The 18898-nt window shown below is 41.0% G+C and overlaps 1 protein-coding gene across 1 annotated transcript in view; it reads right to left on the minus strand.

Annotated features, from left to right (window-relative positions):
• pdgfbb (platelet-derived growth factor beta polypeptide b) overlaps positions 1–10411 on the minus strand; it is a 13949-nt gene extending 3538 nt beyond the window's left edge. The window contains exons 1-6 of the mRNA XM_077541485.1: positions 9725–10411; positions 3318–3414; positions 2709–2765; positions 1812–2005; positions 1113–1301; positions 285–1038 (exon numbers count right to left, since the gene is read on the minus strand). Coding sequence (XP_077397611.1) covers positions 285–1038; positions 1113–1301; positions 1812–2005; positions 2709–2765; positions 3318–3414; positions 9725–9790 — 1357 coding nt within the window. The 5' untranslated portion in view covers positions 9791–10411. The remainder of the gene's footprint in view (positions 1–284; positions 1039–1112; positions 1302–1811; positions 2006–2708; positions 2766–3317; positions 3415–9724) is intronic.
• Between the last annotated feature and the right edge of the window lie 8487 nt (positions 10412–18898).

Genomic DNA, 18898 nt, shown 5'->3' on the forward strand with positions numbered 1-18898 from the left:
GATATGTTGACTCGGGAAGGCTGCCAAATGATGAATACTGAACTCTCAGGAAAAAAAAAAGTTTGAAATGTGTTACAAAAAAAAAATGTAGTTCATAAATGCTAGAAACACGTGACTCGAAAGTATTTAAATAAAGTATTTCTATATTGCAGATTTCACTTTTTCCATGGTGGTCTGTAATATGACCCCCAAGATGGAGAGAAATTGCCGTATATGTCACACATTGAAGTGCATCCAAAAGATGTTTCTGGAATACACAAGTTTTAATAATGAAGTGTTTTTACCTGGCCTGGGTGTCGTTGTCGTTTGCAGATAACGATGTCTGCTATGTAGGTGGCGTTGCTCCTCCTCTCGCTTCTTTTGCTGTTGTTTTAGTATCTCCTTCTCTTGGTCCAACCTCTTGTGCAGCAGAAGCAGCTCTTTCCTCTCCTCCTCTAACCTTTTCTCAGCAATCTGTAGCATATTCGCCTCCTGTGGAGTCTTGTTGTCTCTCCGCCTGGTCTGTTCCCGAGGGTCCGGGTTGGGTTCTTTGGTGGGTCTGAACCTGCTCCCAAACATGCCAATGGTTTCCTCAATTGGACTCCACTTGGCTTGAGGTTTGTGAGTGACAGATTTTTCTTCCTGCCGAGACGAACTGCGTATTTGTGTACCTTCATCCCTGCCCTTTGGTCCCTCAATAATGATTCCCCCAGGACTGATGAGCCCCTTACCATGTTGTGATGTTTGATTTATGCTAACATGATCCTCTAAAGAAAGAGTCTTGTTTGCTTCCGACATCCTTTGTTTGGTCTCCCTTTTCCCGTTTTGGGTTTTAGTCTCAAGGAATCTAGTGGAGTTATGTGTCCAGTGTGGGCCAATGAGAACAGCCTCTTCAGGTAGAGAAGTTTCAGCTCCAGCCAGACTGTAGCCTTCAGCAGGTTGGTTGAACGTGTCTCCTCTGGAGCTCCAGTGTTGCTCCAGGAGGTCCACCAGGAGGGAACCCTGGTTCCGTTTCAGCTCATCCCACTGATGGAGTTCATCCTTGTTATGCGCCTTCACCTTGATGGTAAAAATTCAACGATTCTCAGTTCTTGGTGTGGCGAGGGGCTTTGTACAATCGATTTTGAACATACCTGGCCACGTCCTTGGCTGAGTGTCTGGTTGCGATGCTGGTCCCTGTGGCCGTGATGCCGGCGAGAGGATTTTCTCCTCGGCACCGGCTGTCGTGGAGCAGGCTGACATCGGCACTCCACGTGGTCCATCACCGACACCACCGCTTTGGCGTAAGTGGGTCTTTTATTAACGTATTCGATCTTCATGACCTATAGAGACGATTTACCTTTAACTCATTAGCTCCCAAAAACGTATAAATACGTCATATTTTAAATGTTTTAAGTGTCCCAAAGACGTATTTATACGTTTTTTGTTGTTTTTCATGCCAGAGCATAGAGAAGGCTTTAATGCAGTCTCTCTACTGCATTAAATGGTTTGAGTGGCAGCAGAGTATAAGAGATCAACCAGGCCATGTTAAAACAAGCTGATTTCCCCACAGTTCTAAGCAGAATTGTGAAAAACGATGAAACTTAGCTATGTTCTATTGCTAATTGTTGCACAGCGGAAACAGACTTTTTTTCCCTGATTAAAGAAGAGACTCTAATCTCTCTTTTGGTACGTTCCATTTTTTTTTTTATAGCAATAGAACATAATATTTCATGGGCCTTGAAAAATCTGTCAAAATCCAGGAAAACACTTAAGTGAAAATGGTTGGGAGTGAATGAGTTAATAACCGTGTGATCCAAATGTTTGGTATATGTCACTGTGCGGTCGCTTGCCTGCAGGTATCTGATGTGTGTGACGACAGGGACGCACTGCAGGCTTTTGGTGTTACAGCAACCAGAGCAGCGCTGCACCTCAACACACGGCGGCCACAGCAGGAAGTTAGCGTTGCTTCGGTCTAACATCGCCCTGGTGACCTCCACCACCTCTGTGCGAACTTTACACACAGCCTGCTGCGCTGGTTGAGCAACTGAGGATGGACACAAAGACAAAAAAAAACGTATTATAAATTATTTTCTGGTTTGGAACAAAATTACATTTTGTTTGACAGAGATTTCAATTTTACAAAAATAATAGAAGGATGGACTTTTTTTTATGACATCATCACAGGATATTGCACACGGAAACAACTCCATAACAATGAAAAACAAAGTAACAAAGACCAAGTGATAACAATCTTGCGTTCTACTTTCCATTGAACATTTTTTGCTAAATCAAACAATACCGATTCCTTTTAAAATGAATGATTAAGTCCTCAAAAACAAAAAAACTTCCATTCCTGTTGCCTGACCTAATTCCAGAAGCTTTTCCAGGGGGCACCAACTGACCACTTGAAACATCTGCTTTATCATTGATTGGCAAAAAAAGGTTAATGGGAATGATTTTAGCATGTCACTAAGAGCGTACTTGTCACATAAATCAAGGCCCGGAGAGGCGACCTAATGAAGATGGAGTACATCATCCTGAGGAAAATCAGGAATCCTCCATGCCAGCACTCCAACCTTCTCCTAAAGTGTTGTGAGCGCATTGATCATCACATGCACATGCATACATTATTGGACATGTCTTTTTTTTTACATTCTTTTTTGACAAGTTTGGATATGAGAAAAGTCATGTTATGTGATATATTCCCTTAGTAGCAAGTCAATCTTTCACAAGTGGGAGGTGCTTACCCAGACTCCTTGGTAGTCTGTGACCTCCATTTGATGCTGAGTTTTGCTCCTCCTCATCTGAGACAAAGGAGTAAACACATCCGGCCTGTGATTAATGCAAACATCCTAAATAATTGACCACATCTTCAAAATATTAGCTCGTAATTGTCACACTAATAGAATAACAAATTGATGCGTTTGTGCTTATGACAGCATCTCCGTGTTTTGCTTGATGTTCACCAGGCATAGATAGAGTAGAAATTTTATTAAATTGAGACAGAATTTATAAATTGAATAATATATGTGGATGTGAAAAACAGTACATGTTTAGCGGTACCACGGGGGTTGTATTCATCACAATTGTTTGTATGTTGGATTAAGCAAAAATGCTTTAATGACATCAGCATTTTTCTTTTTCCCGCTTGTCACTAGTGTGCAATGTGACATTTTCAATAAACTATCTTCAAATGCAGGTCGGTTTCTATGAGTGCAGGTCCAAATTAGGATGATTTTGTCATGGTGGGGATTGCACTCTGCTGAGTAAGGTTCTAGTTTTATCTCTAATTAAATCTGTGGTAAAATGCTTCGATGTTTGCAAGCCAAATTTAATTCAAATGAGCAGTTCTTTACCTACGGAATCAGTGAGCAGAAGCAGCTGAAGGTCTTCGATGGAGGAGATGGGACTGTTTCTAACCAGCTCCACCAGGGCCGCAGGAAGTGGATCCCCCTGAACAATACACAAAAAAGCATACACAGTTTGAAGTGAAATCGTTTTCACAAGTCAAGGATAAAATAACACACGATTAATCCTTGTATAACGGGTATTTAACTAAATGTGTGTAACACGCCACATTGTAATCATGATCTGAGTGTGGGTTTAACCCCCCAGTCATTATTGGGCGAGGGGGTGGTGGCCGCAATGGTGGAGGTGGGGTGTCGTCGGTGGGGTGGGGGGTGAGTATTAACCAAAGCGGACACACAATGGTCACTAAGAGCGGGGTGAATGACTATTGGCGTTGTGCCTTCTCATCTGCTAACATTTAGGGGTCAAAGGAGTCAGGAAGGAGCCAGGAAGTGGGGGAAGGAGTGATACAGAGAGGAGAAGAGACGGGAGGCAGGCGCATGTCAAAAAGGAGGGATAATAGATGAAGAAAAGACGGGTTTCGAATGGACAAGGATCAGACATGGGGTCGGGACACTTGCTCACACTGGCTCAAATGCGAGGATGCGCCTCATTCGCGTTCCCTCACACACATGCAGCCAGTGGAAATGATCTGGGGGGAAGAAACTTGCTCTCGAGAATTTGATCAGTGTCACTTCCCTACAGTTCAATATATGTTTGTAATTTCATTGGAATTGGTACATTATAATTGAGTGTATTTGAGGTCATGAATTAGCAAACTAAAGCCTAAAAAGTGTTTATAGGATAAAATCTGGTGTTTTTAGCACAGCGTCTCTTCCATGTTGCAAGGCCCATTTTGTAGTCCTGTTACGCTTATTCATGGAAAACAATCCGAACACAAACATAATGTAATCTTCTTCTACCACCTTTATTTTTTGGTTTGTTTACTAATACAACACAACTGAATGCAAATAGCAGTAAAATATCCTGTATCTTCTTGTGTAAGCATGTGTGTGAGTCTTTCTGAAACCAGGAGGATTTAATAAAACCCCTTTAGGAAGCAAGTTTTAGCCAAAGGAATCGGCCATCCATGCATGAGCAGGTATTTCGACTGGACCCATACTTCTATACACCATTTCCTGCATTGTTGCTTGCCCTTTCAGAAACTCAAACAGTCCAGCCGGGAAATGCCTGCCGTAATTCCGCTCACATCTCTGTTGTGGAGCTGCAGATGCCCCAGAGGAGTCATCATTATTTCCTTTCCTCGCCAACAGAGCGAACCTGCTTGCTTGGATAATTGTGTCTGATGTTAATTATAGGACATGGGCATTTTTCACAGCCCTGCCTTCTGTCAAGAAATGTATTTAGAAGCAGTTTACAAATGTATTTCTAAAAACTTGGCTTTACAGGAATAAATATATATATAATTGACCCGCTCCGGCAAAAGGGTCCACATGTCGGCAGGATCAGTTTAGTGATATGGCCGATATTAGACAGTTAGACATTTTTTGTCCATTTTGAGATTTCTGCACAAATAGCCTTCTTGAGGTCTCTAGTTTCATTTCAAAGCAGCGCAAAAGTCAAAATTGTAATATAAGTGTATGAAAATAAGCAATTATTAGACCGTATGCATCATAACTAGGTGGTGTTTTTAGCCTATTGATGCTAGCTAGCGCCGCGTCTTGCGCAACTGTTTAAAAAAATGAATTTCTTAGCCTTAAACGTAATGGATGGATGGATGGATGGATGGATGGATGGATGGATGGATGGACATAGGACCCCCCCCGCCACCCAAAAGAAAATAAAAAAGTCAAAATACACCATTCAACACGAAAGTGAACAGAACAGTCATCCTAACTGTCATCGGTCCGGATAACGGCAAATTGTAATCTCCAAACAGACATAATTTTCAATTTCGGGATTTCTTTCTTAATGAATCGATTTATACTTTTAATTCAATGACTACGTTCACACAATTAAACAATGCGTCCAATGAGGGACGAACTTGGGCGAGCAGCTGCACGTACCCCCGCAGAGCAGACTGAGCTGCCACTCACTCCTTCACTCAGAGCGAGTCGGGAATTAAAAGTTATGACGTGCCAGTGCCTTGTATGTCATGTAGGCTAATGTAATGTATTGTAAATACTAATGTAATGTTTTGATCGCTTGTCGATGGCGTCAATTTGGTTCGACGCTGTTACGTGCCGCTTCAGCGATGCGTCACAAATGAAGTCTGCTTGCTCTGCAAATATCACTACACATTTTTTTAACTTTGTTCTTTTAAGTGGGATGACTTGGACATAAAAATGAGCTATGAAGTATGAAACTTGAAGATGAAAACTTAAAGATGAGTCACATTGATGATACCCCGCCCCAGACATCACATCCATGATAAGTTATCAATAAAGCACTTATCACAGGCCATATCCAATGGCAAATAATCTTTTAATTGACACAAAATTATTGAATCAAATTTCCCACGTGGTAATATGACCTCATTTACGCAAGAAAATAACAGAAGGAGCAGCAATCTCTTGAGAGGTCAAACTTCCAAAAGATTTAAGGGTTCAAATCTCGGACAATGGCCCTGCCTGCTATTGGAATTGACTTTCCATTGATATTTCAACATTTGAGAAAAATTCAGGTTGATATCTTTTTCCTAAGGTATTGGTTGCTATGGACATTTGAAAGATGCAAGTACCAAAACACTGTAAACCCCTTTTTTTTCAAAACTATGGATTTCAACCTTCCAACATTAAAACTGCTGTAACTTTGTCAATTTTTCAGCTACATCCATGTATTATATATAATTTTAAAGGGAATTACCGGTAAGTGCAGAATTTGAATATATCAGTTTCCCAATTTTGATTTTTTTTGGCACATGAGGACCCTTTTGCCAGAGCCAGTCACACACACACACTATTACATACATACGTATATATATATATATATATATATATATATATATATATATATACCTAATGTGAATTGGAATATTAGTGCGGACCACACAAAAAAAAACACACACACACACACACCCCAACAAACTCCTGGGCTCTTTTAGTAGGGCCAAAACATTAACAAATGTTATGTATTCGTGTTTTTACAGCATAATTCCACTTACTGATGTGCTTATCTTGTTTTCAGTGTGGCATTACAACTCTAGCAATTCAACATTTATGTGGTTTCATCGCTGAGGGCAACCATTATGATGTGGCTTGAAACGAAAACAAATTTGACACCACTGTAATGGTACATCAGTGTTGGTGAATGTGATTGTGATCGTCGAACCACAAATTAAACTTATTGCAACATCGTAGTAGCAATTTGTTACAAGCACGAATGCAACGATAGTGCTGTCACTTACCACTGTTGTTTTGTTTGGGATATACTTTGCGATGTGATTGCTTTTATTTGTATACATTACAAATTAGCATTGACATGATAGTGTTATTTGCAAAAGCTTCCAAATTGAAGCAAATTTGTAAAATGTTTGCATTTTCAGACTACTAATCGGTTCGACTCCAATGGCTCGCCTGTCTAGAGCGTCTACTGGACGTAGTGAAAAATACCAGGTACCTCTGCAGGGGAGGAGCAGGAACATTTAATCATATATAATTAGGGAGTGAAGGGGTGCTTGGTAAACTACATAAGCAGACGTGGGTCATTGCACTCGTGCGATTTCTCACAAATTGTCATTGAAATTATAACTGAATGTCGTGTTGATACATGACATGAATACATGGGGTGAGTCTATTTTAGAATGCGGGAGAAAGCCCAGACTGCTGTGATGTCATCATGATGTTGCTCACATCGTTGCAGTATTAACTGCTCTGAATTTGATTATTTTGTTTGATATTATTATAATTGTAACCACAGTAAGAACACATTGCTAAATGAGTGCCACTGCGACAATGCCAAAATATTTTGTTTGTAAAGGAAGACTTTTTAATTGGACCACATGCTGGTGTTTCACATTTTCTAACGAGTGCGTGAATAAATGTGTTTTGCTCTTGGTGGTCGCCTGTTGAAATCAATGGAACTTTCAATATTAAGAACAACTTCTGAATTCAAAGACCCACTGGCACATAGCACTGTGCGTTGCTCGAAGCCATTTGTATGATAATGGGACTGTTTGAAGTTTACATAAAGTTCAACTCTGGGAATTCCCGCTTGTATACATCAAAGTCCTTTTAACTTTCACCCATGAGCCTGCCTGTCAAAATTGAGTTTCCTTTAAATGTGCTTCCTACAGAAGCCATAAAAAGCAGCAATTGATGTCAGGGGTTGCAAGTCATCCATCAAATACAGTATGAGATTTTTCACCTTTACGTCAGGCACTCTTGAAGGAAACGAGAAATTGAGCCATTTGTTCTCGCGTGCTATCATACAGATTCATCTTTTTAGCCCAGAAGGCTTTACCTAATTCTGTTTTGTTGTTTTTAATAACGTCCTAACTATTCTTTTAAAAATGCTTGTTCAGTTCAGTTGACATTAAATATTTTAATTGTGTGACACTAAAACAGATTTAATATCAATTACTATTTGTTCCTATTCAGTAGTGATGGAAAAATGAAGCTTCATAAAGCATGTGTGATTATTGTTTTACTCCTCTATGTTTCATCAGGGGTGTGGTGGTGGACCCAAATGCCGGGAAGCAGGGCGAGGAGGCAAAGAATGATGTCAAAAAGAAGTTTAATAAAAAAAAAACGAAGAGGCAAAATTGAGCTACAAACTAAGAAACAAAAACAACAAAATCCAAAAGGGTAAAACGAGACAAGACATGGAACAAAACCAGAAGCATGACATGAGGAAAATGACAATGAATCGACACAGACACAGGGGAGACAAGAGACTAAATACACACACTAATTGACACAACAACACACAAGTGGCAGAGGGTGCTGATTGGTTGACACATTAGGAGGTTTGGCAAACACAGGTGGACATACTCAGGTTTGACGAGACGTGAGAAGCCCATAAGGACAACATAACACAGATCACGACAAGAACTCAAAGAAACAGGAGGACAAAATCAAACCAAACTAATATCAAACCCGAGCCATGACAAAAGTAACAAAATCAACCCAAACCACGACACTCTAGTCTAGATGGTGTTCTTGGTTTACCAATGAAGGGTAGGGCAATGGAAATTGATTAAATTTCCACTGCATCTTTCAACTAAGTGCCACAAGGAGACAAAAAATATGTCATGAAGTTTCATTTGTCCGTCACTGCGATTCAGCACTGGTAGCGTAGCGGTACACGCATGCCTTTCATGAAGACACTGCCAATTCGATTCCCAGGCGCCGTTGGTCTCAAGCCAGGATTTAAAAAAAATAAATAAATAGTGGGCTATGTTAGGAAGGACATCCGGCGTAAATACGGTGCCAGGCAAATCAAGCAAGTCACTCACTGTGGTGACCCCTGTTGGGACAAACTGAAATTCCCATTCTACTCAAACATGTCTTGCCTTCCTGTGCATGTGACATGAATGTGAAATGAATCATCGGAGATACTGAATGTAAACCAACCTCGATGTGGAGTTGTCTGCTATTGTTACAAGTAGCATTAATACATTTGGACGTATTTCCTGGTTGCAATCCAAGCATGTGTCCTCCTTATAATGAAGTTCCAGTGTGTGTGTGACACATATCGCTGATTTACAGAAGTTTCACATCTGGAGAAGTAGCAGCATCTTAATGCACCATGTGGTGCATTCAAGGAGCCCATTACGGCACCCTAAACACCTTATGATTCGTCATCCGCAAAGGATGATGTATGTGCACGTGCTTGGCCATGGGCAAGCTTCTTATTGACACCTAATGGCAGGAATAACAGTTCATCTTGGCAGAGCTCCTCTTTCAGGCCAGACTTTTATTATCAAGCAGGTGCTCTTGAGTTCTTCAGAAGAAAACAAAAATCCACTGGAACTATCGCGACACTAAAATAGTTTATGGCGTCAATGTAGTAAGAATTTTTTATAGTTTTTGCTGCTGTAATTTCAGGGTGTCACATTTGACAGCCACACTCAATGTATAGACTTACTGCAGTGGGCAAACCTGACTGACACAATCAAATGATTTAACTTTTCATGCAGCCAAATAATACATTGACGTAAATATAGAAAAACTTCTTACTGTTGCAAAGTGTTTAATTGGAAATTTCATCTTTCTAAATTTACATATTCTATTTTAACACTTTATTTTGTGTTATATACTTTTAGTTAGCTAGAGAGAATGTGGGCTTTGTCCTGACAATAATAAATCATTTGACTGTCGAATAGGACGAAACGCAATAAACCTTGTATTTTAATTAAGGGAATCGAATTTGTGCAAGCTCTTTCCACAACTCTGCAAGTGTCCCTAATGAAGTGTCCGAGTGTCGGTGAGCGTAAAAGTTGATGCGCACTCACCTCGGCCGCGCCAAGTCGCGCGCACGTCGCCAGTAACGCAAGCAGCAGCTGCACGGTGGAGCTCATCTTGCTGGCCAGCCTGGAGCCTCTGCGACGACGGGCCGAGCATTTATGGAGGCTCCGGAGGCCCGCGGTCCACGGCCGGCAGAGTGCGCGCGGCGGGTGCACTGGCTGTCCCTCCCGGCGGGGACAGTGGCTCTCTCTCCCTGCCGTGTGCTGAGCGCGCACCGAGCTGTCTTCGCACGGTGATGTCACCTATCCAAAGGCTGAAGATGAGGCGCTCGAACGCACTCAGCAGTTATCTTTTTTTGTCCAAAATCGTTTATTTAATCCGCATAGAATATGTGCGCCAGATTGATGCGTGCCGGCGTTGGTCCGAAATGTTCCAAACGCCGAAACAATCCAACGTCATTAAAGCATTGAAAAGTAGCTACGAATTTAAATAAACATCAAAACTTCTACAATTACTTTCACCACCCAGAAAATCTTGTTTTTCTTTAACCGTGATCCAGCAAGGTCCAGTGCTGGCAGGTTGCGGTTTGTTGGGTCCTGGTTCTGCTTCCCAGGAGGTTTCTATATCAGCAGGGTGCTTGAAGAGGCCTGAGGCAGCAGTCGAGGTGGCCGTGTGAGGGTAGAGCACACTTCCAAGACACTGCTGTTGGTCTGCTCAACACACTCTCCCGCCCCCTGCCTCAGGAATGGCTCATCATCTGCATAATAGCACAAAGAAACACACCAAGCACTTGCTGCAATTGTTCCCAAATCACACTTATGCCTGAGATCCTGCCAAGTCATTTCACTTTGATTCTCTTTATGCAGTATGAAATGAAAAAACATGACCACAGTTTTATGTCACATTAGATTTTTTTTTTGTCTCCCTGAAGAGGAATTCCAACAATCACACTGAACAAAGTTAGATTTTTCATGTATCTAAACTGGAGTTTTAGAATGACGTTTTAAATTTACTTCCTACTTTGTACATTAGAAAACAGGAATCCACTTTCTGCTCCTTACTTTGTCCAAACAGGCTCATCCTTTTTTTTTTCCAACATCCGTAGATGACGAAACAAGATCAAACAGACTAAAGAACAGAGAGCTAAAGTCAGCCACGGTTGAGGTCTTGATAGACTGAGATTCAATTGTGTCTTAGGTAGGAAAGACAGGCTGAAAACTATGGGGCCATTGTTGTAGCAAAACTGCAAAACAAGCGCATATTTCGATCCACAAATATGGAAAAAGATTTTTTTTCTTTTTTTGTTTTTTTGTTTTTTTTTACGGATCCCCTAAGGTGACATGGTAGAAGAAAAAAAAAACTTTGAGTTCCCTCGCAAAACATCTTTGCGTTCCCTCGCCATCTCGCAAACATTGCGTTCCCTCGCAAAGAGTGCTGGAATTCTACAAAAGCTGTCATCATCCTTTATGGAAGGATAATATAATAATATCCCTTAATTTATTATGGCAGTGACATATAAGGCAGTATATATTTTTACCGTGACCAGTAACTATTTTGCTGTGAACGGCTCTGATTGGTCATGTGCTGGTCGTGGTTCATGCCGAGCTTCTCCTTTTACAAGACTTTTCAACAAGTTTTCATTTTATTTTGCCACCGAAGATAGGCTGTTGTCGGCCTAACCCTAACCAAAACCGTCATAGCAAGCTGTCAAGAAATCGTAGTTAATATTAGGGCTGGGAATCTTTGACTGTCTCACGATTCGATTCGATTCGATTACGATTTTTGGGTCTACGATTCGATTCAGAATCGATTTTCGATTCTCGATTCAATCGATTTTCGATTCACAATTATTTGATTGACAAATGATTTCTGCTTCAATTTACAGATATGCACAACATTGTCATGATTGTCAAGACATAATGACAAATAGAGATATTAAAGTGTCTTTTTTTTTGTTTAAACATTTATTAATTTTGTATTGTAAGTGCCTTTTTCCACAAAAACAGCATGTGGGCTACAACTGCCTTTTCCCCTTCTTCTTAATTTCTAATTTAAATAAAATTGATTTTTGGATAATAATATTTGATTCGATTAATAAATGAAAATCTCAATTCTTTTATGAATCGATTTTTTGGCACACCCCTAGTTAATATTATTAGTTAATAAATAATATATTTTTTTTAAAACTGCAAAAGTGAGAATCAAACTCCGCAAGCAAGTATATCTATGACGGCGAGATATTAGTCATTGCGTCTCCATAGTGAGAGCTGCCAGTCACGGCCAAGTATCCACTTTGAATATTGAAAGCAAGGACACCGATGTAGTTGACAGACTCTCGAGTTGAACGCGACTTTTAAAATAATGTTTTTGTTCATTTGTTCGTTTATTTCTTTTAAAGAACCTTTAAATAAAAATAGCAATCCTGCAATTAGCTGGCAACCAGTTCAGGGTGTACCCCGCCTACTGCCCGAAGCCAGCTGGGATAGGATCCAGCACCCCCTCGACCCTTGTGAGGAGCAAGCGGTTCAGAAAATGGATGGATGGATGGATGGATGGATGGATGAAAAATAGTAATACTTTTTTATGTCACAAGTTGATAGTAAGCAAAATTGGAGAACATTTGAACTTAGTCGAAACACCATATTGATGATGTTTTCAATTTTGTTAAACAAGAGGACGTCAGGCATTTTACAACTTGCCTTAAATGCATGTATAAATTATGTTTAATGATGTTTACAGGAGTAAACTTGTATATTTTATTAAAGAATTACAACTGTAATTCAACAAAAGATGGCTCTGCCAAATCTAACATTGGGGTCTAAGGAACTGAGATATAAAGGAAAAAGGGGGTATTCAAAGCAGCACATACACTTGTTAAAAAATAGTGACAACCCTACCAACCACACCCCCACCCCTGCCCCTATACGAAGAGCCTATCAGCTGTATATGTCTAATCTGAACGTATATGTATTGATTTTAAATGTATAACCATTGTATCGTGAGGTTCATATTGTGATATTTTTCATATTGTGATGTTTGGATATCCTTACATCCCTAGTATACACTTACCCCGGGTTTTCACCGGATGCGGTTGCGGTGCGGTTGCGGTGCGGTGCGTCTTGACTGCGTGCTCCGGACGGGTCAATTTTTTTGTCAATCCACACCGGCTCCGCACAGCTGCGGTCCGGCAGCTCCGTCGCCGCCCACTTCCCAACGTGTCTCGCGGGACCGCGCGCGCGCGATCATGTGGCATTTCACAACGAGAGGTGGACTTCTTTTGATTTAACCTTTTCTTCTTTTTCTGCTATGAGATTCCATGCAGCATCCTTTTTTTGGTTGTCCTTGTAAAGTATATTAATAACGAGAGTCGGGTCAGTGCGTGTCCACTCTTTATTTCTGTCTTCCCCGTCCGGCTGCCGCTCAGTACGGCAAGCGAGACGGGCACAACAAGCAATCGCGAACATCAAACTCACAATACATTACAGTCCTTATAAAAAGGATGTGCCGTGTCATATATTATTTTGGGGTTTTCCACCTCCAATATAAACCTCTCCTCGTCCATGTTCGCTGGTGTCTAAACCGTGAATGAGCACATGGCCCGGCGACGCCCACGTCACGTTTTGCTGAAAAACTTGAGAAATAGGAGCTGGCGAGTGTTTTATTCTGAAAGGTAAACGGAAATTTATTTTGAAACTGCCTCGGTCTTCCTGTCCCGCTCGATGTGTTTTGTGCTAGCTTGCCATTTGCCGGAGGCCTACCGCTGCGGCGTCCGGCAAAAATAGAAAATAGGTCTATCCTTGCGGAAGGCTTGCGGCACGCCGCAGGCCTTCCGCAGTCGACACGCAACGGACCCGCAAGCGGTGCAAACTGCACCATTCGAATGAATGGAATCTAATTGCTTGCGTCGCCGGACCGCACCGCAACCGCACCGCAACCGCACCGCAACCGCAACCGGTGAAAACCCGGGGTTAGGTATACCTATACCTGCCTTCAATTACCATATTCATACTTGATTGAACTAACTTCAACAAGAGGGAAACGTGAGCTTATGATCACTTGAAAAGGACTAAAAGTGGCTCACATGAAACTGCACTTACTTCAAATTTCTCCTTAAAAGGCAATGTCATATGTAAATACCACAAATGGAACATTGTTCATGCTAAATTACAAAACTTCATAGCTGAAACTGTGAGCATCCAACAGAGGCAGCAACTGTGAGTTTGGTGTGCTCAGTAATAACTTCCCTTACTCTATTTTAAATGAAAAATTGAGTACACCTGTTATATACACAGAGGAAAGAAACACCATACTTGTTTATGCATATTAACTATGAATATAGATCGCTGTTCTTTATTTAATGTGAACTCCATCTTAGGAACACAATCCATATTCAGTACGGTAAGTTGCCACCTTGAGTAGGAGGAAATATGAGCTTGGAAACTAAAAAGAGACTTCCTACTTAAATGTCACTCGAAGGCTCAATCATATTCAACCATAGCCACAGGTCGTGCAAAGTGAGTGAACTTGGCTATAACATTCAGTTTCAGAGTTTAAAATTGGAGTTGGGAAATTCCTGGTTGTGTGCCCAACTTCCCCACGGGAGATATATTTGAGAAGAACTTCAAATGCAGTGAAAATGTCACTTCAGCAGGATGACAGTACTTTTAAGTCATAATTCGCTGAAGGCTTCATTCAATGTTGAACCTGATGACTATAAGACTTCAGACGTGCGCTCACTTCAGGTAGGCCGTAATCAGCTACTTTAATGAAATCCAACACAAAAGCTATACAAAAAAAAAAAAATCTCCCTTTATCAACGTTATAGATATTTAGTTGTGACTTGTGGCTAAGGACGAATGAAGTTGAACAGAAAATGGTTGGATGTAAACTAATTTGCAGTGTGGCATGACAAAACTTGTCTGCGAAAGAGCGATATTCGACATTGATTAAAGACATCATATCATATCAATAAATAGAAGAGTAAGCTATGTAATGCTGGTTTGACGAGTAGCCATGCCATAGTAAAAAATAAATAAAAATAAATAAATAAATAAAAAACTCTTCAGTTCTGCAAAACTGCTGCTAACATGCATGCTAAGCTCTTTAGGGTTTGCCATTGTTAACAGGCTGGTCATTGCTGTGGCCTTTATTTCCTCATTGGATGCTGATTAGCATCCCGATGCTTGGCAAGATTTTAAAGATTCCGCCCATCCATTTTCTTATCCTGTTCAGGGTCACGGCTGAGCTGGAGACGATCTCACTCAATTAACATGCATGTTTTTGAAATGTGGAAAGACCCCACACAATCACAGGGACTGAAACGCAGCACATTTGACTGTGAGGCATCTTTGTGAGCCAAAAATTCATGCTACGTGTGTTGGTATTATGTCTTCAAAATACACCTTAAGTCAAACCTAAACTTATGTAAAATCCAGATTTTAGCCTGTTGCATAATAGGGCTTTACCCATTTTCTATTGCTGGATACTGACTCCTCTTACTACCTCAGAACAACCAGCCAAGCTATCAGCAACATAAGGGTGTCTGCAAATATCACAGGAGTTATTTTAGCAGTCACGACCTTTTGATAGTCACTCATGTTTAGGGAACATTTTTCAAACAATGATGGTGACTCCGCAAGTTCAAATCAGCATAGCCAGACAGGCCCCAAAATAGAATGTCGGTCAGTCACATGGATCAAAGTATAAAATTGCTGTAAAAAATGCTTCATTAGACTTTTTAAAATGGCGAAGACAAACACCTCGCAGGCTTTTACTGCAGTCAAAGCGTGCTCGGCTGAATAATAGGATGCCATTGTTTGACTAACAAGGGTCAATGGAGGAAACAGTATGAGCTATAGAGCTAAATTTAAACTGAGCCATACAGTAGATGGACAAGCTTGGGCCAAGGCCACTGGCAAAGTGATACCAACAACATACAAAAAAAAAAAACATGCATAAAGTTAGTGAAAATGTAAAACAATGACTGAAATTTACAGTAAAACCATGATTTAGTCATACATGTATTTTTATGGGCTGTAGGAGTAACCCTAGAGCCTTGTTGCTGTGAGGCAACCATTCGAAATACCAAAGGTGGGAGTAAGGCACACATGTGCAAGTCATAAGGTACTCTCACGTCGTGACCTTCAAGTTTTATGCAAGTCCAAAGTTACCGTGGGAAAAAAAACAAGCATGCACTCCACAGTAAATCTCAAACAAGTCCAGTCAAGTCATCACTTATGTAAATTATATTATAATTGGTGTCACAACATACAACATAAGACACTTAGCACTCAGTTCTACTTTTGCCACTTGATAATGACATCAAATAATAAACATCCAAATAATGTAGCATTTTAATGGTTCCAAAACAAGTCTCTGTATTGTCTATTTCTTTGTTGTCTTCTCAACTTAGTTCCTGTTTGACCAGCTATCAGTTAGCTAACTGTACATTAGCTTAACTGTCTTTTGTGCACTTGATTAGCCCTGGGTTAGTCTGGCCTAAAGTACATTTAGGACAGAATTTGAGTTGCACAGTATTCCTATTTCTAACAATGTGGTTGTACAAATACACAATTCAATTCAAGTCAATTCATTTCAATTCAATTCAATATATGGACTGTAGGGCGGCACGGTAGTCGAGTGGTTAGCACGTCCGCTTCCCAGTTCTGAGGACTCCGGTTCGAGTCCAGGCTCGGACCTTCCTGGGTGGAGTTTGCATGTTCTCCCCGTCCCCGCGTGGGTCTTCTCCGGGTACTCCGGTCTCCTCCCACATTCCAAAGACATGCATGGCAGGTTAATTGGGTGCTCCGAATTGTCTCTAGGTGTGCTTGTGAGTGTGGATGGTTGTTCGTCTCTGTGTGCCCTGCGATTGGTTGGCAACCAGTCCAGGGTGTCCCCCACCTACTGCCCAGAGCCAGCTGAGATAGGCGCCAGCACCCCCCGCGACCCTTGTGAGGAATAAGCGGTCAAGAAAATGGATGGATGGATGGATATGGACTGTACTTGCGTGTGTTCAAAGAATGAATGGAAGTGCCCCCCGCCCCCATCTCGCATATTGGCTAACACACACACTGTCTCAAGCTGACAATCATTTTGGCCATGAGTGTAGGACAGAGGACCCTCTATGCTTAGTAGGGAGTGAAAAATGACAGCACTCGGCCAAATATTTAAGAGCTTTTCAGAAGATCCGGAGAAGGTCACAGCACCGTGAACCAATCTTCAGTTGGAACAATGATGGCATTTGATTTCATGCGTTTTTCCGTTGACGGCAGAGAGTGGTTAATTTGACAGAGTAGAGGTCCCTCACCACGGTCAGATGTTAGAGATGAACAACAGGAATCGACTGTATTTGTACTGTACAAAGGCTTGTGGGTGGTGCCAGTGTGCGTGCGTGTACGTATGTATGTTGGTTACTGCGTGCTAATAGGTGCACGTGCATGTGAGCTGAGTGGCAGGCAGGAAGAGAGACGCTCAATAGTTATAGTATTAAGGATCAAAATGGTCATATGTCGAGAGCTTATTTATACTAAAAGAGTTTTCATTAAAGCGATACACCACTCATTAATCATTTTCCAATATTGGATTAGGCATTGTGTAGAAAGAATAAAAGCGCAAATATCTCTAGCATCTTATTTCCTGAATTTCATTGTAAACCGATTAAGTATCCGAATTCGAACGTACCGTGGGAAACGCCATGTTCCTGGTCACATGATCGTGACGTATCCCATGCGTAACCATAAGCCGTCTTCGCTCATTTCAATGGGAATTTGCTGGTGTAATGAGCAAGAAAAAGACGTGTTTAATGCCAAATACTGCACCAATTATGTTCAGAGTCAAGTCCTCAACATGTCATGGGGGTGGGGTGGTGGGAGGGGGTGTAGCCACTCCTAATGCGGGCTAAAGCGTGCTTAGCAGACGACATGTAGTTTAGGCTAGCAGAGTAAAAGTCACCCGGATGTTTACCGTCCACTTCGACTTGCCGGCGGCTAGATCTGCCAGTTTTATACGGCTTTCGGTTGGAAACAAATCTTTGGCAAGTCCTCCATAGCTGTACTGCTTTTGAAGAAGTGCTTATTTGCTATAAGGCGTACTTCCACCCTTGATGTCCACCGTGGGACGCGATTATTCCTCATGAGTGTCTTTGCTGTTGTTCATTCCATGTCATTCAATGTGTATTACACGCACGCGATATGTCACAATGATCATGTGATTGTCCAAAATGGCCGATACAGTACTTAACGAAAAAATATTCATAAAAAGTGATATAAAATCATAATTACTCAACATAAATTGGCAATTTTTTTCAGGGAAGGATTGAAATCAACTCATTTGCTCCCAATAACGTGTAAATACGTTTTTTTATGTTGTAAGTGTCCCAAAGACGTATTTATACGTTGTTGTTGTTGTTTTTTTATGCTAGAGCATACAGAAGGCTTTGATGCAGCCTCTCAACTGCAAAGAACGGTTGCAGCAATGGTAGTTATTACACAAACGGCCAGCAGGTGGCAGTAGACCAAAGGAGATCAACCAGGGCCATCTAGAAAAAAAGCTAAATTACTTAGAATTTTAAATAGATTTGTGAAAACTGATGAAACTTAGCTCTCTTCTAATGCTAATTGCTGCAAAACGGAAACAGATAGAATCATTTTTTTTCCCTGATGAAAGAAGAGACTTTAATTTTTCTTTTGATAGGTTCCATGCTTAAAGCAATAGAACACAATATTCTGTGGGCCTTGCAAAATCAGTCAAAATCCAGTAAAACAGCCAGGAGCGAACGGGATTGCTTCTGTGAAAATGGCTGGGAGTGAATGAGTTAACCATTTAACAGAATAGCTGGTTAGTTTTTCATAAGTCTTGTGTTCCTTTAAAGCACTTTCTAATCTCTTCTCTCATTTTACTGTCAGGTGGTCAAAAATATGCTACGCTCTACATTTGATCTTAAAGGATTGGACAAGCTTCTACCGGTGCAATGTACAAATCAATTTCTTCCTATAGTGTACTGTGTAAAGCGCGGAGGCTGATTTGCCATGGACGGCGCAATGGGACAGCAAAAAAAGGGAGAGCAATTGAAGTCCACAGGTAAATGTTTATTCAAAAGAAAAAGAAAAAAAGAAAAGTGTGGGATCGACACCGCCGTGCATTACAATTACTATTCACAGCATACAAACAAAAACATTCCCCACCAAAAACAAAAAGAAAACTACTTCCACGCAAAAATAAAG

The sequence above is a fragment of the Festucalex cinctus genome, chromosome 1, assembly GCF_051991245.1.
Source record: "Festucalex cinctus isolate MCC-2025b chromosome 1, RoL_Fcin_1.0, whole genome shotgun sequence".
Classification (NCBI taxonomy): domain Eukaryota; kingdom Metazoa; phylum Chordata; class Actinopteri; order Syngnathiformes; family Syngnathidae; genus Festucalex; species Festucalex cinctus.